The sequence below is a fragment of the Tupaia chinensis genome, unplaced genomic scaffold (genome assembly GCF_000334495.1).
Source record: "Tupaia chinensis unplaced genomic scaffold, TupChi_1.0 Scaffold147554_1, whole genome shotgun sequence".
Classification (NCBI taxonomy): Eukaryota; Metazoa; Chordata; class Mammalia; order Scandentia; family Tupaiidae; genus Tupaia; species Tupaia belangeri.
The window spans coordinates 1,541,839-1,566,903 of record NW_006207406.1 but is presented as its reverse complement, the minus strand read 5'-3'; the positions used below and the strand labels follow the sequence as shown (position 1 = coordinate 1,566,903).

At 43.4% G+C, this 25,065-nt stretch overlaps 1 protein-coding gene across 11 annotated transcripts in view; it reads right to left on the bottom strand.

Annotated features, from left to right (window-relative positions):
• CAST (calpastatin) overlaps positions 1-25,065 on the bottom strand; it is a 129,633-nt gene that overhangs the window by 61,228 nt on the left and 43,340 nt on the right. For all 11 annotated transcript variants that reach the window (XM_014584751.2, XM_014584753.2, XM_014584754.2 and 8 more), the window contains one exon: positions 647-706. In XM_014584751.2, the coding sequence (XP_014440237.1) occupies positions 647-667 (21 nt within the window). In that variant the 5' untranslated portion in view covers positions 668-706. The remainder of the gene's footprint in view (positions 1-646; positions 707-25,065) is intronic.

Below are 25,065 nucleotides of genomic sequence, written 5' to 3'. Positions count from 1 at the left end.
TCTTTCCCTCCCTTCCCCCAGCTTGCTAGGACTGCCAAGAATTCTTATGATTGATGCTTGCGGTGGCTGAAGAGTTTGCTGACACTTGCTCTAGAAAACAGGGTACACTTGGAATAAACACTGGTTATGAGGTTGAGACCTGGAAGGATGGATCAGAATTAAAAATGAATCAAAAGAATACAAAGGAAATCTTGTAGTTCTGGTTCTCCCATCTTGAGTCGTAGACTCTTAAGTTCAACGAAAATTGTCTTATGTAGATGTTTCTGCTATAGCCTTTTGAGGTTATTTTAAAAGGGAGCTAAGATTTTTTAACTCGAGATTAAGCTTGACAGAAATAAGTAGTGACAGTTAATAGATTACTTACGGATCATGTAATGTATATTTTGAAAACAAGAAATCCATGTAAATGTAAAATACTAACCATTAAAACATAATTTTAGATTTAAAAATAACTTTAAAAATAAAATGTATGCCAAATGATCTTTACAACGTTTAGATTTAGACAGTATGTTTCCAGATATTTGCCATGTCCTTTGAAAACAGTCCAAGATGAGGTCATAGGATCTCCTGATGGTACAAATTCATAGTCCCATATAGTCCCTTTGAAGTAGCATTTACCCAATTAACCCTTGAACATTTTTCCTACCTTGGTTTCTGTGGGATTCATACTGGAAGACTTACTAGTCACACCAGAGGAAGTTGACACCTAGAAAGAAAAGAAATAGAAAGTCTGATTCTGGTTCACCTACAACCTACATTGTCTTTCAGCTCTTCGTAACTACATCGCCTTTGCTTTTAGTCTTCCTTATTGAGGGGACCACGCCTACACAAATCCCGTCGGTTGTGTCATCCCATGGGTAAAAGCCTTTGTAATTGGGCCAAATGGATTCTGGGTCTGTTATTTACTAAATAATCTTGGGCAAGTTACCTAATTTTCTAGACCTTCAGTTTCCCATTCTCAATTTTCTCCAGAGAGATAACAGCCTGGTAAGTTTATTAAAAGAATTACTGCCTGGTACAGTAACTGATCAGTAAATATTATTGTGATTACTGTTTTTTTATTTTTAGAAGGCACATGGACTTTGACACTTGGCAGACTTCTCTTCCAATCCCAGTTCTGCCATTACTTGCTTTGTGACCTTAAGCCTTAATATTCCTGGTTTATAAAATGGGCCAATGATAATCTATTTTGCAGGTTATTTGAGAGAATGTGTGTAAAATGTCTGCATATTGTGGATGCACATTAAATTACGAGTGCATTATTCCTAATATTTATTACATGACTGAAGGAACAAGGACATAACTCCATGTAATAGACCTGAATGGATGTGAATTTCAGTGTCATGTAAGGAAGAGAAGGTAGGAGGCAGGGCTGTCAAAGGAATTTTGCTGTACTGTCTGTCTCATCCAGAGTCCTTGGAGGACAAGAGGGGATGACTAACTGAAATACACCAGAAGCACCCTTCCCAGGGATGCGTGAGGGTGCAGATCAGCCCCTATGATCTAATCTCCTAAGCACATAGATACCTGCATGGTATCGAGTACTATTCTAGTACTTCTGTTACACTGGTTGATATTAAATTGACAATTATCATCTTGGCGAATTCCAACCCATGCTCATTTAAACCTTCTTAACATTTGAGTCCATTAGGTTTTAGATCCCAGGGATTCCATCTGGCATGAGTTGCCTTCTTAAGCAACTGGACTGTGCGTAAACAGCTGCTGTCCTGCCAACAATACCCACAAAGCCTCTAATGTGGACTTTGCTCCGTCTCTCACGATGGCCTTCAGCCACTCCAGAGGCTGAGTCACAGGCAGCCCAGCCCAGCCCTGCTTCTCCCTGACCTTTTCCCACCCCCAACATACCACCACTCAGGGCAACTGCATGAAAACCACCATCACCCAACTGCCTCCCATAGACCACAGGTAATAGAGACCACAAATAATAAGACATTGATGCTTACATCCAAACACTGTAATTTCTAGATAAAAGTCCAAAGCTTTAGTATGCTAATTTTTTAAAAAATCATGTGAATGTAACTGCTCCTGATCACCTTTAGGCACCCATCAGGCTCCTTCAGTACACACACACACACACACACACACACACACACACTTGCACACTCTGAACTCCTCATCATTCCAGTAGGGTACAGAAAGTTCTCTCACATTCTCTTGGAATAAAGAGAAAATTCTCTCACATTCTCTTGGGATAAACTGAACTGGGGGACCAGCAGTTGGCATAATGGCTATGTTGCTGGACTCCCACGTAGTTGATCACGGTTTGAGTATTGGACCCGGAGGCTTGAACTCACGTTGGGTGCGTGCACCTGCATGCCCAAGATCCTAAGAGGAGAATGGAGGACCAAAGATTGTGACATGGCCATCCACCCTGGGGGGTGATTTCTCACTTTCTGTCTCTCTGTCTCTGTCTTTCTGGCGAGCACATACACCCTATAGCAAAGACCCTTCCCCCCCAAAAAACAAGAACTGAACTGGAAGATATACCAAGGTAGATTCTGCCCCCCATTTCCATCAAATTAATGGACAAATACAGGGCTACCTATGCTTTCCTTGGAAATATTTTTAAATTTAGGGATAAAGCACCCATATAGTAATTTAATTTTATCTTTCCACAATTAGTAATGTTTGTATAAATTTCCACTCAAGCTCAGGACATTCACTTTGATACATGCCATTTCATTCTTTCAATGATTCTCCTCAACTGTATAAAACCACCAGAGTAAACCACTCTCAATGAAAATACTTTCTAAGGTTTTTTTTTCATGATGGAGCATATGCGTGTGCACAAGAGAATGACAGTGTGTGAGAGAGAGGTGCACCCTTCCCAAGGCTCAGTCATGTCAGACCTCTTCCTCTACTTCTCCAGCCTTCCAGTCATGTTCTCAGGACAGGGACTTAAACCGAGGCTGGCATGTGGCTTCCAGTGCCACAGTCCAGTATGCTACAGACTGCTATAGAGGTTAGGCCAGGAAGGGCTTTTACGCCTGAGATTGTTCAGTGACTATTATCTTATTTTTCAAACACCCAAATGTATTAAAATATTCATCAGATCATACATCCTTGGATTACCCAACCTACCTTACTACTTCTCTAAAGAACACCTACAAGTGATTCTCATCCTAGAAGGGAGAAGACTTTCATAGGCCCGCCAAGACTAGTCAAATCTCCACATGGGACAGCTATAAATAAGCAGGGAGTGGGGTAGAGCGGGAATTTAGCTGGAGGCCCTGCCTCTCCCGTTTCAGCCTGCACTGTGTCATGCCTTCACTAAGGCACTGTGCCTTTTGAAACTGAAATATAAAGCTGCTTCCTCGGGGCTGGAAATATGGAAAATAAATGAACTCCATTATTAATCCACTCAATTCTGGCTTATTGTAGCTTGTTCAATTTTATTAGACAACTTCTAATATTTGTGCTCTCTGGTGAAGGATTGAACACATTTCCGTTTTTTAAAAAAAAATTTGCTATAGGGCATGTGCTCTTGTGAGGGAGAGAAAAAGAAGGAGACACAGACACACACACACACACACACACACACACACACAGAGAGAAAGTAAGAAATCATGCATGGCCACACCACAATCCTTTCTCTTCCATTTCTCCTCTCAGGATTTTGGGCTCACACACGCATGCACTCAGCATGTTTTTTAAGCCACTGGGTCCAGGACTCAAACTACACAACGGACACGTGGGATCCAGCTGCCTTAGCCACCACACCGTTCGTTGGCCCATGGATACATTTCATTTAAGTCTCTTGTACTGTCTGAATTTCTAATCACGGGTGTGAATAACTTTTATAAATAAAAACTTGTGATCTTTGAAGAGAAGGAACCTTAGTAATAATCTTTTAGTGCACAGGTTTAAGCAGATGAGGAAACTGGATTTTCATGTCCAAGGGTTATCACAGTTCACTGGTTGCACGGTGTAACCTGAGCACAGTGTGTGCCTATGTCAGGTGCTGGGGTTCCAGGGGTGAAATTAACAGACACAGCCCTGCCCTCACATGAGTCAGTAGCCTAGTCAGAGACGATAATAGTAAAATAATCACTCCACTAATCACTTGCTACAAATGAAAAGCTCAAGGTCTCACGAGAACATTGACTAGGGAGCCAGAGCTAGCACGGGGGTCGGAAGGGCAGGTGATGCTGAGCACTGGCACGTTCTGTGGATAATGAAGGGTAAGCAGGCACCACTTGGGCAAAAGGCCAGGGAGGAACCTTCTATGCACGAAGATCGTCTGAGCTGTGTTTGCCAGCACTGGAACCTAGGTCGTCTGATTCCTAAACCAATGTCCCCTCTTCTGCAAGCAGATACTGCTTGAATGAAGGGGTTACCAATTTTATTTATTTATTTTTAAAAACAATGATTTAATTATTATTATTATTTTTACTTTTAATTTGCTATAGGGCATATGCACTTACCCAAAAGAGACAGAAAGAGAGTGAGAGGGAAAGTGAGAAAGCAAGCCACCAGGTCCGGGACTCAAACCATGATTATCCATATGGGAGTCCAGTGCCCTAACCACCACACCACCTGCTGGCCCTAGGTTACCAGTTTTAAAGCATACAAGTATCAGTGCTCATATACACCAAAATATCTCTGCAAAATTAGCACTGTAAATCAGCTATAACAATATACCCCTTCCCAAATGATCCATGCAAAACTCGTAATATCCAGAATATTATTAATCATTTCTAAACTTGAATTAAAGTATAGATCACAGTAACAAGAAGCAGAGCAAAAGCGCCACCCACCCACCCATTCAACAATTGTTATTTAAACAGCAAGGAGTGGGACCAGCAGATGGCATAATGGTTCTGTTGTTGACTCCCACATGGCCAACCATGATTCGAGTCCTGGACCTGGAGGCTTGAAACTCATGCTGGATGCACACGTGTGTGTGCCCCAAATCCCAAGAGGAGCATGGACTGTTTCATGCCTTCACTGAGGCACCGGAGAAGGGATTGCAGTGTGGTCATCGCCCCTGAGGGGTGATTTCTTGCTTCCTGTCTCTCTGTCTCTCTGACAAGTGCACATGCCCTATAGCAAAGATCTCTAAAACAAAACAAAACAAGAAACAAAACCTGCAGTGAGTCAGGGGTTGAGGGTACACAAGAAATAGGACACAGTTGTGACCTCCGGGGAGTTCAGAGACTATTGAGAAAAGCAGGCATTAAGCAGTTATTTTACAGCTTACGGACTCTCACAAGGTATGGAGAGAGACCTACATGACAAAACAAGTGTTTGAGTTGAGTCCGTTTCAGGCCTATTCCACATCATCTTGCTGTACTGTGAAGTTGCATTAAAATAAACCAGTGCTGATAAAACAGATCAGCTGCACCTTACCCAAAAAAATGAATATTTAATTCTACTCTTAATCAAATATGCAAGTCCTATGTACCCTCCCTCCAGAGACTGTGTGACTGGTTCCCGGTCCCGGTATCCTAACTTGTGCATCCCTGCCATCAGTCTCTGGGCTGCTCCCTTCTCTAATCTCAGGTCACTGACCACAGCACCATAGGCAGGAGGGAAGCACATAATTTCACCAGGAATGAACTGTCTCCTCCAAATTGGGACACCCTTCAAAGAACTGCCCGTTGGCTGCACTAACCTACTGACTCTCTTCTCACCCTCTCAGGTCTGTCAGGGCTTTTCCTTGATTCTGCAGGCGGTCTACTGAGGCTGTGAGAAAAGAAGCAAGACCCAGGACCCACCTTCCTCATCTTGTAAAGCTGGGTGGGAATAGAGGGTCCTGGACCACCTTACAAATCCTCGTAATGGGCTGGCTTGGCAGCTAAGGGCTTCTCTGGAAGGGCTTGAGTCCTAGAACGTTTGCTGTCTGTGCAGCTGCCATTCATTCTAGCTGATGGGAAACTCATCCCCTTGGCTCTTTCTCTGCCCAGGCTCCCAGCAGGCTTTTGGCATCTTTCTGAGTACCTCCGGTGGGTTTACAGGAATCTTCACTACCTCACCTCCAGCCAGGCAGCCTCATCTTGATCCCTGCCCTTGTCCCCCGCTGGCCTAGCTCAGAAGGCACATGCAGGGAGTGAGGCATCAGATGCATCCACATTCTTCCTTCTCACCCAGTCCTTGCTTCCACTCCGGAAGGAAGAACTCCTGGCAGAACTCCCACGTCCTCCCCCTGCAGCACCAATTGCCCTCACACCCTGGTCTGCCGTGGTTTGCTGAGGGTAACCAAGAACCTCAGGCTGCACAGATGTCCCCTTCTTTGCCACTTGATAACCCATCAGCAGTTTCCGTTTGAATCTCAGCCTTTTTCTCCCCATTGGCTGCCCGGACAGTGGCAGCCCAGGTTCTCTCTCCATCTCTCTGACCTGTTTCCTTTTGGAAGCTTCTTACACTTGCTCTGTTCTTCTCTGGGTTCTTTGCTATTCAGTCCCAAGCCTTCTGCCTTTTCTCTTACATCCTCGCTCCCTCGGAGTGTTGATTTCTCCCTAGGACTTTATCTTTTGTCACTGGAGTGATTCCTCATATCTGATCAGCAACCAACTTTATCACCAGACTGCATTGTTTTATCTTAAAGGGAAGGAGTAAGAATGACAGGCTCAAACCCTTGCTTCAGCACTTACCAGTCAAAACTAATCCCTCACCTATAAAATGGAGGTAAGACTCTCGAGTTGCCGTAGGGGAATGGCCTGGCCCTGAACCACCTGATCGGAAGCAGTGTGGTTCCGCCGACCTTGTCGTTTCTGCTGCCACCCCCACTCCGGGTCTACCGCCTCACCCCTGCCCGGACTGCACTCCGGCCTCTCCGCTCATTTCTGTGCCTGTTCTTTCTTTCCCACCCCTGCCCCGCAGTTCTCTCTCGATGTGTTTGTCTATGGCTGCCTGAGTAATCTTTCTAAAACAAATGTGTCATTTCCACACTGAGGAAACACCAGGGATTTCCCACCACATCCTGGACAAAGTCCAATGGCTACTGTCTTATTTTTGTTCTCTCTCATTGGTCATCCTCACCCACTTGTTTAACCATCTCTTTCAATATGGCTCCTCTCCAGCCAACCCCTCTCTTCTCCAGCCAGGACGGTGTCCTTCCCTGCCTTATCAGGCATCATAACACGGTGGTTAAGCATGTGAGAAGGGGCTCTGGCCCAGGACCGTGTGCTGGAACCAGCTGACATTTAACACATAGGCAGATCCCAGCAAGTTACTCAGCCTCTCTGTGCCTCAGTTTCCCCACCTGGAAAACAGGACTAGTAATGATTCCTACCTATTGAATGGAGAATTGTTTTAAAGGTTATTTTAAGGATAGGTAAGTTAATAGATGTGAACTAATGAAAACGGTGCTTGGGAAGTGATATCCACTAGGCAGACACCAGTTCGTGTTACCACGCCCGTCACTACTGTGCCCCCTTCCTCTTCTGAGTCTTTCATCTTGCCATTCCCACTGCCCAGGAACCCTCTTCCCTTCCTAAGTATCACCTATGCCTTGCCTTCAAGATTTAACTCAAGATACAAAACTGGTATCTGCTGTAGCTTACATTCTTTCTTTCTTTTCTTTCTTTCTTTTTTTTTTTTTTTTTTTGAGAGTTTTTGCTATAGGGCACATGGCGTCACCAAAAAACACAAGGTAAGAATCTTCTTAGCTTTTTGGTAGTTCACAACTACATAAAATAAAAATGCTGAAGTTATTAGCAAAATCTCTCCTAACTATAAATTCTGCCTCGCTCATCCTGTGTTCTAGCTCCTGTGAATAACCCACATTATCTGGTAAGACCCATAGTCATGCCTCTATGCAGTCAGCTCTGTATTGTCATTGACATCATCCCAGACACAGGTCCGTCTCCCATACATACACACGTGGTGTCACAAAGGACTCTTGTCTACGTTCGTGAGATTTAAAATGTTAGTGTGTCTTTCTTTTCTTTTTTTTTTCCTTGTCAGAAGCACTTCTAAACAAGGCGTGACATTCAGTTCAGAGTTCAGTCCATACCCCTAGGTACTCATCAGGTTAAAAGACCAGAAACAGAGGCTACTTATTTTATTTTTTTTTTTTTTTGTAGAAGTTTTTGTCTTAGGGTTCTTGTGCTGGCCAAAGAGAGAAAGTCACCCCGCAGGAGGGACGATGGCCATGTAGCAATCCCTCCATTCTTCTGGGATCTTGAGCACACACATACTCAGTGTTTCAAGCCACTGGGTCCAGGACTTGAACTGCAGTTGTCCAGTGACAACTGCTATGATATCTGCTGGTCCCCATAGATTTTTTTTTTTTTTTTTGAGAGTTTTTGCTATAGGGCACATGCGCTCACCAGAAAGACAGAGAGAGAAAGACAGAAAGCAAGAAATCACTCTCTAGGGGGGATGGCCACACCACAATCCCTTTTCCATTCTCCTCTCGGGATCTTGGGCACGCACGCACACGCGCCCAGCGTGAGTTTAAACCATCAGGTCCAGGACTCGAACCACTGACTACATGGGAATCCAGCGACCTAGCCATTACACTAACTGCTGGTTCCCTCATTATTTCTTAACTCATATGTGTTTGTACTTTCCACTTGAACACTTAAGCACATGTTCTGCCTTTTTCTAAATGTATGTCGTATGTTATCGAAGAAGCTAGAAGTTTATCAAGAGGCAGGGGCCATTTTTACTCTCCAGTGCCCACCAAGGTGCTGAATATACAGTGGCATGGAAGACCTCAATATTCACTCTTGATTGGAGTCTTTGTTTCCGTTTCCTAACTGCCCATTACGGTTTCATTAAACAAGGAATGAAACATGGCTTTCATACTTCAATTTTTAAACTGAGGAATCAAGAGTATAATTCATAAATTAGAAGAATTAAACTTCAGGCTCCGCGGCTTCTAAGTAGCTATGACGTTATAGAAGGTGAATTAAATCTGCTGAGCATCTAGTTTCGGAAATGGGAATACCACGTACCCTCCTGGGTCACTATGAGAGTCAAATTAGACACCAAATCAGGGCAATTTAGCAAAACAGAAACCAAATATTAAAAATCTCTGTTATGAAAATCTTAAATAAGAAATTGAAAATGGAGAAAAAAAAAGCGGAAGGATAGCCCATGTTCCTGGATTGGAAGAATTAATATACTCAAGATATCAATTAATCTATAAATTTAATGCTATCCCAAATAAATTACCAGAGATATTCTTCCCAGATTTAGAAAAAACAAATCATAGAATGTGTCTGGAGTCATAAAAGACCCCATAGTGCCAAAGCCATCCTGCACAAGAGTGGAATAGGGGCTATCTCATTCCCTGATCTCAAAAATACAGTACGAAGCTTCATCATCAAAAGAGCATGGTATTGGCACAAGAAGAGGCAGGCATGTAGGCCAATGGAACAGAATAGAGATCCCAGAAATAAACTCTAAACCAATAGCCAGCTGATTTTTGACAAAGGGCGTCAGACAATCCAGTGGCAAAAAGAAAATCTTTTTAGCAAATGGTGCTGAAAAACTGGGTATCCACCTACAGAAAGATGAAACTGGACACCTATCTCTCACCATTAACACGCGCACGCACACGCACCCAGCATGAGTTTAAGCCACCAGGTCTGGGACTCTAATTGTGGTCGACTACATGGGAGTCCAGTGACGTAGCCATTATGCCAACTGCTGGTCCCTACAGGCTTACATTTCTATTTCTGCAGCGATGGATTATTCACTTAAAGAAATGAATATTCGGATGGTTAAGCTTGTCTGTCGTTTGCACACTGTCATACCATGATACATGTTTTTTGCAATGCATTTAATCATTATTAAAGAGACCTGCGATTCAACCCTCTAACAAAGTACAGTGCTTAGTCATAACAGAAAATGTGGTTCTGATGAGAGATAAACACTGTATCATCTATGAAGGAGGCCGAGCCATCTCTTTCAGGGAGAGCACAGCATTGTGCAAGCAGGGATAGTGTACCGACTTACAGCTCAGAACGCGGCGTCCAACAACTTTGTGATGTGACCCTGAGTGCAATATGCCGTTACAGGTGATCAGAAGGGAGGGGGACTGTATTCCCAAGAAGCAGGTTTGGATGGTAAGGAAAGGCTTCATATATGAGACAGAGGCTATTAGCTGAGTGTTGATTGTGGTGCGATCAACAGGCAGGTGGGGCCTTACAGAATCTTCCAGGCGCCGGGAACTGTGAGAGGAGCTTTCTGTGTCTGATTTCTGTATTCCTTTATAAAATCCTGGGAGGAGGACACTATTATTTGGATTCAAGAATAAGAACACGGAGACTCAAAAAAGTAACTTATCTAAGATCACATGGTTAGGACGTGCTGGAGCTTAGATTTGCACACAGGTGTGATAATAATGGCTATGAGCTTTTCGCCATAACAAGTTAACTGCCTTCGTTTTCAAACTTCTGAAGGGTCTCGATGGTGGCGCAGGGGCAGTGCAATGCTGGGAGAGGCTGAACTATGCAGGAAGGTTCTGGGTTTGCACTCAGAAACTTCACTGACAATGCCGGACATATGTGTGCCCACAACCTGGGACTGACTGAGGGTGGGAGTGGGTCACGATATAGGGACCTTGCTGGAAGTGCTAGTCTCTCTGTCTCTGCCTCTCACATTCATGAAAGAAAATAGAAAAAAATACTTCAAAAAATTAAAATATTTGAAATTTGCAAAAAGTGCAAATAGAAGCTGAGATGGGGGTAGGCATTCCAGGTGATCAAAACAGCTTGGGCAAGACCTAGTGGGAGAAAAGCATCAGAGATACTCTTCAGAATGCAACCGGTTAAACGAAATAGAACACTACAAAATGAGGTCATCTGAACTTTACCTAGGGAGAAAGTGAAGGTGATTACAGCTTGGCTTATTGTGCTGTACATTCATGAGAGATACTGAAGAGAAACACAGATTTAGGATAAAAATAGAGTGCTGAGTGGCACTGGCTCTGCAAGTGTTGAGCACACAAAGCGCTGGCCGGTCCAGCAATGAGGGCGGCCCTAACATAAACACTGGGCACTGCCTGGCAACTGGGACAATAGCCACAGCTGATCTGTGATCGGCATCCAGCCTGACTGCAGGGCATTTGGCCACTCCCTGAGTGTCTGATTATCTGCTCGACCCTGGCTCATCCCACGTGCTCAGGAAACATCCATATAAGGCATGGAGGTGAGCTTCTGTCTAGTTCTCTACAAGGCAACTGCAGCGTCTTCATTGCTTTGCAAACTCCAGTTTCCCAGTGCTTTTTCTTCTGCAATAATACTTATTTTGTGAGCAAGGAGAAAAGTAAGCCACATGGCCTAGATTGGTCATCAAAAAACTTTTTAAAGCAGTTTTTTTCTAGCTATGTTCATGCCCTCTAGGGATCCTTGTTTTTTGTGATGCATGAAATAATTCCAACTATGTATGACCTTTGGCTGCCCAAGATGAAGCAAAATAGAGAAGTCAGACCTGGAAAAGACAGTCTCCTTTCTTCTTCTGGTCCCTCCCTGGAGAAGGTTTGTGGGCAGGGGATTTACTCAAGCCTGGGACTCAAGCAATTTCAGCTAATGGGAATCACGTAGGAGCAATGGGAGAAAAGGCCCAAGCTGTGTGACTTGGAACTCTTAACTTGCCTGGGACAGAAGTTTCCTGATCCACAAAACTGTCAGCCTCGAGAATTCTGTAGTTTTGCGATTCCAATATTATATACTATATTCACATGAAGCTTATCAAGCAATGTGCCCAAATACAGATTTCAATTGAGAAACAGTGATTAAGAGCATCAAGCTCTGGACTCCCACACACCTGGGGTCTAATTCTAGCTGTGCATCTCCAGGCAAACTGCTTAATCTTATCAAATTTAAAGTTTTTTATTCATTAAATGGGTATAAAAACCAGACCTACATCATACAGTGGTGGTGAGGAGTAAATGAGGGTGTGTTTACGAAGTGCTTGGCGTGGGGCCTGCTGCCCTGCAAGTCAATAAATAGCAGTGATTGTTGTTATTTTATGAAGCCAACAACCTCAAAAGATGTTTCCCAGCCTCAGAATGACAGAGCAGATCTGTGGTGACCAAGCACTGCTTTGAGAATGACACACTAATCTTGCTTATCTTTCTTAGTGAAAAAAGAATGCAACATTAATTTACATTATGACATTTCCTTTGAATTCAGGTGCCTGGTTGGTTTAGGTCCACGCTCTAGTCAAATAAGGAAAATGAACCTTGGTAGCAAGAATACAGATTTGTATAAACCCCAACAGAATAACGGTTCAGTTAAAGCACATGAAGGGGACCAACAGAGCAAAATAGTTACGTAGCTGGACTCTCACATGTCGACTGCAGTTCGAATCCCAGACCCGGTGGCTTCAAATTCATGCTGGGAGCTGTATGCCTGTGTGCCCAAGATCCCAGGAGAAGAATGGAGAAAGGATTGTGGCATGGTCACCCGGCCCCCAGGGATTGATTTCTTGCTTTCTGTCTCTCTGTCTCTGTCTGACTCTCTGTTGAGTGTAAGTGCCTTATAACAGAAATCTCTCTTTAAGAAAAGAAAAGGGCGGGGAGAACCAGCAGTTAGCGTAATGGCTATGTTGCTGGACTCCCACGTAGTTGACCGCGGTTTGCGTCCCGGACCCGATGGTTTAAAACTCACGCCGGGCGCGTGTGCGTGCGTGCCCAGGATGCTGAGAGGAGAATGGAGGAGAAGGGATTGTGGCGTGACCATCCCCCCTGGGGGGTGATTTCTCGCTTTCTGTCTTTATGTCTCTCTCTGTCTGGCTGGCGAATGCATGCACCCTATAGCGAAAAAAAGAACCTCTCCCAAAAAACAAAACAAAACAAAACAAAAAGGGGCACACATGGAATCTTCAAAAAGTTCATGGAAATATGTATTATGAAAAAACTGTATATGGATTTCAAACTTCTTATGCACAAGAATAAATTGTTTTCTTCCTGTTTTCTTTTTATTTGCCAGAGAACACACATACTTACCAAAAAAAAAAAAAATGACAAAGGGGGAGAAAACAACCTCCACGGCCTGGCCACACTGCAATCCCTTCTCCTCCATTTCTCCATCCTGAAGGAATTTGGGACAGGCACCCATGTGTACCCGGCATATTTTTCAAGCCAGTGAGATTCAAACGGTGCAATTGGCCACATGGACTCCATGCCGTTAACCACTACGCCACAGGGCTGGCCTAAATTAATACTTTAATTCCATTTTTCTACAAACTTTTTCAAGTACTCTTATATATGTTTAATTAAAGACATGATTGTTACATGAGCAAAAAATTCTGGGCTCAGCCAAATGATTATTTCAGAGGTCTTTCTAGGCGACTTTCCCAGTGCCCTCGTTTCTCAGGTATGGGCCTAACATAATGAGGAAGACCCAAGACCATCCATGAGCCCCCTGTAAAATATTAATACAGCGAATTGCCAGCCTCTATCTATTCAGGAATGAGAGATGCAAAATATCTCAGAAAGAGAGTAAGAAGTCATGAGGAATCTTGAGATAGGGCCAATTGTGTGAGGGCTGAGAATAGGCCTGGTATGAAACCATCCTTGCAGTGTGCTTCTCACTTAAGCATGTTCTTAACAAGGGAGCTTAAACCATGGGAATTTTAACAAGGCTTTCTTACCAAATATTAAATATTAAAATATTAAAATGAAAATGGGAAGTGAAAGAAAATGTTATCCTTTTTTTTTTAATTGTCAGAGGGTATGTGCCTTCACCAGAGAGCAATAGAGACAGACGGAGAAACCAGCCCCCAGTGGGGTGTGGTCACACTGTGATCCCTTCTCCTCCAGTTCTCCATCCTGTCAGGACTTTGGGTACGTGTGTACACACATGCATCTGGGATGTTTCTCAAGTCACAGAGCCCACATGCCGGTGGCTGGCCATGTGAGATCCAGCTCTCTTAACCACTAGACTACAGGGTCAACCCATCAAATGTTATTCTGGAAACCATCTGAGAAAAATAAGTTCACAAATGGATATTGACGAGTTTAATCTTTGCATATAGTAGAAAGGTGGTGTCGGGCAGTGGTTGGAAAAATGGCTCTGGACCCAGGCCACTTGAATTTGAATCATGGCTCTGTGACCAGTGTTGGGACTTGGTGCAAGTACCTTAACTGCTCTGTAATGATTTCATAGATTTCATACTGATTTTATCCTGCATTATATCCCACTTTCCTCAGATAAAAATTTGGTAAAATAGAAGAATGGATTTTAAAATATGATTCATTCAAATTGATATATTATAAAAACATAAAACATGGATGTCTTTTTTTTTAGAGGTTGTTGCTATAGGGTGCATGCACTCGCCAGACAGACAGAGAGAGACAGAGAGACAGAAAGCGAGAAATCACCCCCCAGGCGGGATGGCCACACCGCAATCCCCTCCTCCGTTCTCCTCTCAGTTTCTTGGGCACGCACGCACACGCACCTGACGTGAGTTTTAAGCCACTGGGTCCAGGACTCGAACCACGGTCGACTATGTGGGAGTCCAGCAACATAGTCATTACACTAACTGCGGGTCCCAATGGATATCTTTTTAAAAAAGCTTTTGTTTGTTTTCTGCTGTAGGGTGCATGAGCTTGCCAGAGAGAGACAGAAGCAGAGACAGAGAGAGAAAGAAAAAAATGAAAAATCACCCTCCAAGAGGAATGGCCACCCCACAGTCCTTTCTCCAGTCTCCTCTTGGGATTTGGGCGCGTGCGCGCGCGCGCGCGCACACACACACACACACACACACACACACAGTGATTTCAAGCTACCTGATCCAGGACTCGAACTGCAGAATCAGTCATGTGGGATCCAGCCACTTCAACTCCCATGCCACCTGCTAGCTCTTTTTTTAAAAAAAATTTTGGAGAGATTTTTGCAGTAGGGCACATACGCTCACTTGAGAGATAGATAGAAAGCGAGAAATCACTCCCCAGGGGAATGGCCACATCACAATCCCTTCTCTGGTTTTCTTCTTGGGATCTTGGGCATGGGCGCACATGTATCTGGCATGAGTTTGAAGCCACCGGGTCCAGGGCTCGAACTGCAGTCGGCCTTAGTAAAAATTCTCTATTTCCTACATTATAAGGGACTTTTCAGTTATGTACTATTCAATTCTGTCACTTACAACTTTTACCATATTCAGATAACTAATTTATTCCTTCTCCACTGCTTACGTAAAATGTCTAAAGAAGGTGTTATTGTCTGAGAATCCCAATCAGTGTACAATACTCTCTTTCACCAGGCAGGAAACTTCATCCATCAGAGAGAATTTCAGCAGTGTTAAGCATAACAATAGACAGCACAGGATGGATTTCTAGTGCTTATTTGAATTTAGATGCAAATTCCTCCTCAGTTCTTTAAACTGTATACAATAAACTACTAAGTGGAGAATATTCTAAGAGCAGACTGCTGAAAAAAAATTTAGAATCAAATGGGATCTTGCTGTGTGTGACCCAGGGCAAGTCATTCGAACTCTTTGGGTCTCAGTCTCCTCATTTATAAAAAGTATCAGAATATCTCCTCACCTAGTTGCAAAATATGGAACTCTTAAGAGAGAGAAGTGAAATTCTATGCACACCACTGAAGACCATACTTGCCCAAGTTCTCCAGTGTGCAGGGTTGGAGATAAAGAGTTAACAGGGATATTAGAAAAATAAATCATATTTAGGAATAGAATGTCCCCAAGAGAAAGGAATCCTAGCTATAGGTCTCATGCCGAGTTACTGGCATCAAGCCAGGAGCCACTAAGAAGGGATAACCCACAAAAAAGTTCTGAAAACTGCCTACCTGCCCAGGGCTGGAGCAAACAAACTTTCTTTCAGGCTGGAGCCATAAGTGTAAAAACTGAGAACCATGAGAAAGAGGAGTCCTAAACTTGTGCCATTGGTCATGTGAGGCCCACATCCACTCTATCCATGAGGATGGAGAGCCAAAGCCAAGACATTAACTCTTACAAAATTTGGAATTAATTTTATTTTTAATTTTCACTTTAATTTTTTAAATTTAATTTTTAATTTCTTCTTCTTCAATTGGACCATAGAGAGACAGAGAGAAAGGGGGGGGAAGGGAGAGAGAGAAAGCAAGCCACCAGATCCAGGCCTCGAACCACAGTTGACCATGTGGAAGTCCAGTACCTTAACCACCATGCCACCAGCCAGCCCCAACTCGAATAAAATTTGAACCATTCCAGGCAGAGACTTATATAAACTACCTAATAAATAAAGATACGGATCTGTGGGACCAGCAGATGGCATAATGGTTACACTGTTGGACTTCCACATGGCGGACGGTGGTTCAAGTCATGAACCTGGAGGCTTGAAACTCAATGCAGGGCGCCTGTGCATGCATGCTCAAAATTCTGACTGAGAGAAAAAGGGACTGTGGTGTGGCCATTCCCCCGGGAGCGCGGGGGTAATTTCTTGCTTTCTGTCTCTCTGGGCGAGTGCATGCATCCAATAGCAAAAAATTCTGTCTAAAATATATGGATTTGCAACATAGGAGAAAAGACTCTTCCCTGGAAAACAGTCCTTGTTGAATATGAGTTTCAAGACACATTTTTCAAACTTGAACAGGAAGTAACACCGTAAGGGAGAGTCTGGTTAAAATAAGGGAGAAACTGCACTTGAAGAATCAAGACTAACAGAAAAATGTGAAGGAGAGTTCAAATATGTTTTAAAATTCAGAGACAAAGGAAAGAATAAAAATCAAAAATAAGTGAATGTATAAACTACAGGTAGCTGAACAGTGAGTAAAAACTAATCTCAGGGCATTACTCAGAATATAGCGCAGAAAATTTTCAAAAAATGGGAAATATGAAAGAAAAGGATCCTGAAACATAAAAATTCTAGCCACCAGTTTTAGCTCCCTGCTACAGACCCTACCCTTTGAACCTGATATACCTTTATAAATATTACGAAAAGATACAGGCCAGAAAGCATGGAGGCACTGTTCTAAATGTATAGTTACCATGAGAATATTTATATCCAGGGGCTCTGATAATTACTAGTCAGTAATGGAGTTACATAAAAGGCTTTTATTTGCCCTCTTGGAGATAAGCACAATTTCCTATTTTCAGGGTAAGCAGAAAATAGAAAAGACAGATTTAACTGGAAAATATACAAATAATTCTATTCTTTGCTTACTTTCGTGGCTTTTTTTTTTTTTTTTTTTTTGCTATAGGGAAGAGAGAGACAAAGAGTGGGAAAATGAGAAAGCACCTCATTTCTCATTCAGGGGAGGATGGCCACACCACAATCCGTTCTCCTCTAGTCTCCTTTCAGGATTTTGGGCATGCACACACACACACACACACACACACACACACACACCTGCCTGGTGTATTTTCAAACCTCCAGGCCTGGGATGTGAACCACACAGTTGGTTATGTAAGATCCAGCTGCATTAACGCCATCTGGTTGGCTCTTCTGGCCACCCTCTTTAGTCCAGCTGTAAAGAAGCAGTGTGCCCAGGCTGCTGAGCCCCTGGACTGTCTGCAGAATCAGCATCCTCTCACATTTTCCCCAACAACTCTGATCTGGGCAACCATCTGGTGGTTTCCAGGTCTGGTCTAGATCTTTTACACTTAAGTCACTTGTATGGGAGACTGTAGTCTATTACAGAGTTCAGAGTATGCTTGCCTCCTACACTGGCCTTAATCTCTTAAAGGGCAACCTTGAGTTGGTCCATGAACATCTGTCAGCTCCGTTACCCGGAGCCCTTCAACAGGATTCAGAAGTCTGAGTCCCTGCAGCCGAAGTACTCACCAAGACTGCACTATCCTGCCAAGGCAGAAGATCGCTCACAGATGGGCTCCTTATCGCCCAACTCACTTCTCTGGGCAGTGATTAGCACGCTTGAACAGGTGTAAAGCCCTGTTTAGAAAGCTTATTAAGCCGTAGATTCCTCTAAGATTCTGACTGAGTAGGTCTGAGGTGGGGCTTGGGGAATCTCTGATTTGAACAAGTATCCCCAGTGAATTTAATGCAGATGGTCTCCAGACCACACATCATGAGACACCCTCTTGCGAATTCCACACAATTGCAACAAAACCCCCATACAAGGAGTGGGGCAACCAGGGCACTGAGATCATCTGGAATTGCCTTTCTAGCCGGCACTCTGTTTGAGGACCTAGAACCTTCTCTTTTCTAAGGAGATTCTAATTGTTAAAGCACAACTCTCTGCAAATTAAGGAGGCCTTGCTTAGGTCACAATTACACAAAGTTTATTTCTTCTGAGAGAGAGAACACCTCCAACAGGGTCCCAGTCCTATGCCTCACCCCCCGCCTCAGAGCCCCCATCATGGACGTGTGTGCCCAGCACATTCAGGGAGGTCATGAACCTGCCCATCCCCTGTGGGTCAGCCCCACAGAGCACCACATCCTGCTTCTGCCCCACCGTCCAAACCCCACAGTCATCACTCTTCCGTAGTCCATCTGCAAGCCTTCCATAGCTATCTACATATTCTGATCAGTATGTTCTGACCATGAGGCCTGCAGAACTGAGGCAAATGATAGGTGTGCTGGCAATTAAAAAAAAAGAAACCTTACTAAAATTCACTTGAGAAATTCGATCAAAGCAGATTAGAATCCTCTTTCTAACTTGGAGGAAATCCTGCTCAAATAAAGCTAAATGTTCTTTTAAAAAGTGCATATTGTGGGGCCGGCAAGTGGCATGGTGGTTAAAGGCACTGGACTCCCACATGGCCGACCATGGTTCAAGTCTCAGACCTGGTGTCTTGCTTTCTCACTTCCCCTCTCTCTCTTTCTCTCTCTGTCTCTCTCAGATCAAACTGGAAAAAAATAATGATAATAATAATAAATAAAGTTAAATAAAATAATTATTTAAAAAGTGCATATTGCAAAGGGATCTGTAGGAAAACAACTGCAAAACAGCCAAGCACCAACTTGTACCCCAGGCAGGCTAACCATTCCTGTGAGAGGAAGCAGGGAACTTGAGCAAAGGTGAGGAAGCCAGGGTATAGTTATGCTCATCTGCCAAGGACATGCAGCCACCAGGCGGCAGCTGCCCAGCAGGAAATGAGAACCTAGACTGAGCAGTGAGTCTGCAACCCTCAAAGCCTGAGGCCTGAGGACAGAGACCCAGGCAGCTGCAGGGTCTCCAGTTAAACTGTGCAGGGTCCCGGGACAAAAGTGGTAATCTCTGGCACAAGTGACACCTGATGGAAACCCAGTCCACCTACAAAAGAAGGTTGCCGAGCACATCTCATCAAAGGCCCTAGAATGAATCAGGACCCTCAGTCCCACAAAATATCCCATGTCGGTGAGCAGGGGGAAAGCTGCGTGTCTTGATGGGTAGTTGGAGGACGTATGGGAGGAGGACCTTTCGGTAATCACGAAGGAGGTGAGCCAAGGCTTAGAGACTGGCCGTGGACCAGATTTCTGTGCAGCCCCCCTTACTGTGCCCCTCCAAATGACATCTCAGGCCACACAGTCTGCGGCTCTTGGTGTTTTCTGCTTCAGATGGGCCTCCTGGTTGCAAATCTCTCTGTGGGACTTAAATCTCTAGTGTTTATTTCCAGAAAAACAGGCCCCCAACTTAACCTCATCCTTCTCCCCTGCTCTTAAAGCACCATGATAGTCATGCTACTGAGTATGTTTCACATGGTCTTTCTTATGTTATATGGATCACTCTTCTGTATGTTCGGCATTATGTCTGGCCCATTCTAGAAGCTCTAGATTAAAAAGGAAAAACGAGAAAATAAAAATCGTTGTTTACTCATCTTTTTTGATAATTCACTCTTTAATATTTAGCCAAAGTACAGATACTAAGTTTCTAAAACTCTACCTATAAATCCTAGAGATAAAAATAAATATTATTTTACTATTTCTACCTACCTGGGAAGAGTTATTATATTGATGCAACAATGTCTCAGGGCTCCTTGAGAGTAAGATAAAAAACTAACCTTTTGTTTTTCCAAGCCAATAATAAATATTTATCGAGCAATCCATGGCAGATGCTATGAGGGTACAAAGAGGTAGCCCCATCCTCAAGTAGCTCACAGTAGAATCAAAAGCTTGCATTCTGAGAACAGAAGTAACTAGCCAGGTGAGATTTTAGTGGGTGGCAACTTTCCATGCTCTTAAGTTCATTTGGGGGGATAGTTTTCTTTTTTGTTTGTTTTGTTTTTGTTTTTGTTTTAGGTTTTTGCCGTAGAGCACGTGTGCTCAGCAAAGAGCGACAGAGAGAGGGAAAATGATAAATCGCCACCCTCCCCCCAGGGAGGAGGCCATTGCCATGCTGTAATCCCTTCTTCTCCATTCTCCTCTCTGGATTTTGGGTATACATGCACATGTGCCCGGAGTGAGTTTCAAGCTGCTGGGTCTGGGACTTGAACTGTGGTTAGCCCTGTGGGAGTCCAGCACCTTAACTACTGTGCCACCTGCTGACCTCAAGGACAGTTATTAAACATGTCCTGAGAAATAATAATACAGTGTGGTGGTTCTTACTTTCTTAATCTGTAAAATGGGCATAAGACCATCTACCTCAAGCAGGGCACGTAAAGTGCTCAGCGTATGCCGAGGACATATTTAGTATTCTTCAGTAAATGTACAGCCACTAACACTATGGGAACAGATTATGCTGATTATGTATCCTAGTCTTTTACTGGAACCTATTACAGTCACTGTCTCATAATGTGTCATTGTTACTTAGTGTAGACAAAAGAGTACTGTGAGGTCTGGGCCAACATCACCTTGCTAGCGGCATGATTATACATAGTTTCCACCCAAATCTCCAGTGTCCACATAAGCAGGCTTCCTCAGAGTCATCAAGTCTTAGGGGAAAGATGTTGTAAAGTATCTTTAAAAATTGGAAATAATGGGACTTGGTAATTGTTGTTATGGCTCTCCAAGAAGACAGTGTAATTGTTCTCAACTAAGGGAGCTAGCGCCCGACTATCTTGAACATGTGGCAGTGCTTTTGGCCATGCTCTGGCATTCACTGGAAGCAAACAGCTCCGCTCAATCTATAACTGTCACCCACAATGCCAGCAGTACCCCTGCTGAGAAACACTGGTCAGTTGGTATTTCTAGGTCAAGAGTTATTCACAGCAAAGAAATAGCATGCAATTGTTTATGAAGACCCATTGTACTTTTCCATATTTCTGAATATTAATTCAGTACATGAGTAAAACTACAGGATAGCCAATGTTCTTCCTATGAGGTTAGATCCACTGATGTTAACAAAACGTGTATTTCCAATTTGAAAGATCCCCAAAACACGGAAATGTTAAAGTGCACAAAGAGGAAGTAAAGCATACAAAGAACACACACACATACACACACACACACACACACACACACACACACACACGAACATGAATTGTGGGCTTTTTACTTAAGTAGGGCTAATTAGATCATTAAAATTTTAAGGAAAAGTAAATACTGAATTGCCAGAAAATCATGACATCTTTTTCTATGCAAAAATGCATCATGACTTTTATGGCAACATAATAGTTTTGCTTAAGACATACTGACGACTTAAAGATGTAACAGTTATTATAAATAATGAATAGGAGCATAAATACTGATTTTAAGAAGTTAGTTCCAATTAATTCTTAATGAATTTTTTTTTCTTTTTGGTTTCATTCTTTCATATTGTTACTTTATGCGATACCTTTTAAGTTTTCACGTGTGAGAGAGATTATACTCATCCAGTTCTACCAGAAAACTATCAAGGAACTGAAACTCGCTGCTAATTCTATATCATCAGCTCCTCTCAAATTCTCTCATGCATTGGGAACCTCCTCTCAAAGCCTGTGAACCAAATCACAACCAACAATTTTTTTCCCTTTTTTAAAGTTTATTTATTTACTTCCTCCATGAGAGATGGAGGAGAAAGAGAGAGACAGAATCAGCGATGGCTCCACTAACGGGACCTCAATACCATGCTCCGTTTCTGGCCTTCACCCAGCCTACATCATGGACAGAAATGTGTCCTGTATACTTAGGGAGGTTTCCAGATTAATCTGGAATCTTCCCATTTGAGTTTTCTGGAAGACAAGTGCATTTTACCACTGTGCCATTGCTGGCCCCCAACACTTTTTCTTCAATGTGCTACTTTATAACACTGTCATAAACACTGCTACATAGTCTGCAAAGCACATCTGGCCTTTTGGTGGTTGGTGGTTGTTTTTAAACAAGGTCTTGCCTCAGGCTTGGGAGTTGCTGGAACTACAGCCCCCCCCCCAACACTGTGCTGGCTTTTCGGGTGTGCTGAGAATCAAACATGGGGCTCCCATGTGGCCTCAGCCTGCAGAGTAGCAGAGTCAGCTGGCCCACGCTACCATGGGTAGGCCTGCAAAGTGTACTCGTTTATGATGGACACTGAGAGTCCTTGCAACTACTCACATCAGCTCCTGCCTCAGCCCATGGCTACTGGCCCCTTAGCCTCTCTCCATCCACCTACAGACGCAGTTCTTCAGCTGTATGACTTGGCTCACTTTCACTACTCTGTTTTAAGTAGTCTTCTGCTGCCTTTTAGAGCCCAAGCAGCATTCCCTCCCAGCACATTCCTGGTAACTCAATGTTCCTCATAGATAATGTGGATCAGTGTGCGAGAGTCCAAATCACACAAAACAGCAGAGAGGCTTTACAGTTACCAGAAAACAAACTTCCCCCTTTGAGTAGTAAAAGCCACTCCTTGATGAGCTTCCCTGCAATGCAGAGATTTTTCCTCTAGAAAACATGGCAAACTGCAGGAACTTTCCAGAGCTGCTGACCCACAATGCCAGCAGTACCCCTGCTGAGAAACACTGGTCAGTTGGTATTTCTAGGTCAAGAGTTATTCACAGCAAAGAAATAGCATGCAATTGTTTATGAAGACCCATTGTACTTTTCCATATTTCTGAATATTAATTCAGTACATGAGTAAAACTACAGGATAGCCAATGTTCTTCCTATGAGGTTAGATCCACTGATGTTAACAAAACGTGTATTTCCAATTTGAAAGATCCCCAAAACACGGAAATGTTAAAGTGCACAAAGAGGAAGTAAAGCATACAAAGAACACACACACATACACACACACACACACACACACACACACACACACACGAACATGAATTGTGGGCTTTTTACTTAAGTAGGGCTAATTAGATCATTAAAATTTTAAGGAAAAGTAAATACTGAATTGCCAGAAAATCATGACATCTTTTTCTATGCAAAAATGCATCATGACTTTTATGGCAACATAATAGTTTTGCTTAAGACATACTGACGACTTAAAGATGTAACAGTTATTATAAATAATGAATAGGAGCATAAATACTGATTTTAAGAAGTTAGTTCCAATTAATTCTTAATGAATTTTTTTTTCTTTTTGGTTTCATTCTTTCATATTGTTACTTTATGCGATACCTTTTAAGTTTTCACGTGTGAGAGAGATTATACTCATCCAGTTCTACCAGAAAACTATCAAGGAACTGAAACTCGCTGCTAATTCTATATCATCAGCTCCTCTCAAATTCTCTCATGCATTGGGAACCTCCTCTCAAAGCCTGTGAACCAAATCACAACCAACAATTTTTTTCCCTTTTTTAAAGTTTATTTATTTACTTCCTCCATGAGAGATGGAGGAGAAAGAGAGAGACAGAATCAGCGATGGCTCCACTAACGGGACCTCAATACCATGCTCCGTTTCTGGCCTTCACCCAGCCTACATCATGGACAGAAATGTGTCCTGTATACTTAGGGAGGTTTCCAGATTAATCTGGAATCTTCCCATTTGAGTTTTCTGGAAGACAAGTGCATTTTACCACTGTGCCATTGCTGGCCCCCAACACTTTTTCTTCAATGTGCTACTTTATAACACTGTCATAAACACTGCTACATAGTCTGCAAAGCACATCTGGCCTTTTGGTGGTTGGTGGTTGTTTTTAAACAAGGTCTTGCCTCAGGCTTGGGAGTTGCTGGAACTACAGCCCCCCCCCCAACACTGTGCTGGCTTTTCGGGTGTGCTGAGAATCAAACATGGGGCTCCCATGTGGCCTCAGCCTGCAGAGTAGCAGAGTCAGCTGGCCCACGCTACCATGGGTAGGCCTGCAAAGTGTACTCGTTTATGATGGACACTGAGAGTCCTTGCAACTACTCACATCAGCTCCTGCCTCAGCCCATGGCTACTGGCCCCTTAGCCTCTCTCCATCCACCTACAGACGCAGTTCTTCAGCTGTATGACTTGGCTCACTTTCACTACTCTGTTTTAAGTAGTCTTCTGCTGCCTTTTAGAGCCCAAGCAGCATTCCCTCCCAGCACATTCCTGGTAACTCAATGTTCCTCATAGATAATGTGGATCAGTGTGCGAGAGTCCAAATCACACAAAACAGCAGAGAGGCTTTACAGTTACCAGAAAACAAACTTCCCCCTTTGAGTAGTAAAAGCCACTCCTTGATGAGCTTCCCTGCAATGCAGAGATTTTTCCTCTAGAAAACATGGCAAACTGCAGGAACTTTCCAGAGCTGCTGACTAGGCAAGCATTCGGATCAGATACTCGGATGTCTAGGTGGGTTCCTAGAACAGCAGTCAGAGGCTCTAAGATCCCGCCCCATTAGGGAGGCGCCTGAACTCCAGCTCATTTTCTCGAGCTGTAGAATGGGAGTAAAGAACTGGTCTCTTGCCCATTTATAAGTGTGGAACACTAGAGTCCTACCTGTAGAGAAGAGAGGTTTAAATCTGTTAAAACGCTTTGCATTGTGGGAGGTAGATACGAAGAAACCCCCCGTGCAGTTATTCTACAAGCCCAGGTTGTGTTCAAGGAAACAGAATCGAAACATGTCACAACACTTGTCTTGCCACACCACACCCAGCATGGATAGGTACAGAGAAAGGTCAGACGCAGTGAGCTCATTCTCTAAAACGGAGGTCATCGCAGTGGTGTGAAGACGGGCTGAGGGGAAAAGAGGGAGTCGAACCCTAGGGACACAAGTGCCAAACCAAATCCACAAAGCCGCCGCCTTTCACTCAGCATTTAATCTGGGTCACACCGATCACTAGTTTTAAACCCTACGTGTCCGGTCACCAGATACGTTCCCAGCTACAGGGTCAGCAACATTGTTACCTACTGGGAGAAGTAGGCCACCAGAAACAATTCAAGTCATTTGGACAGAAAT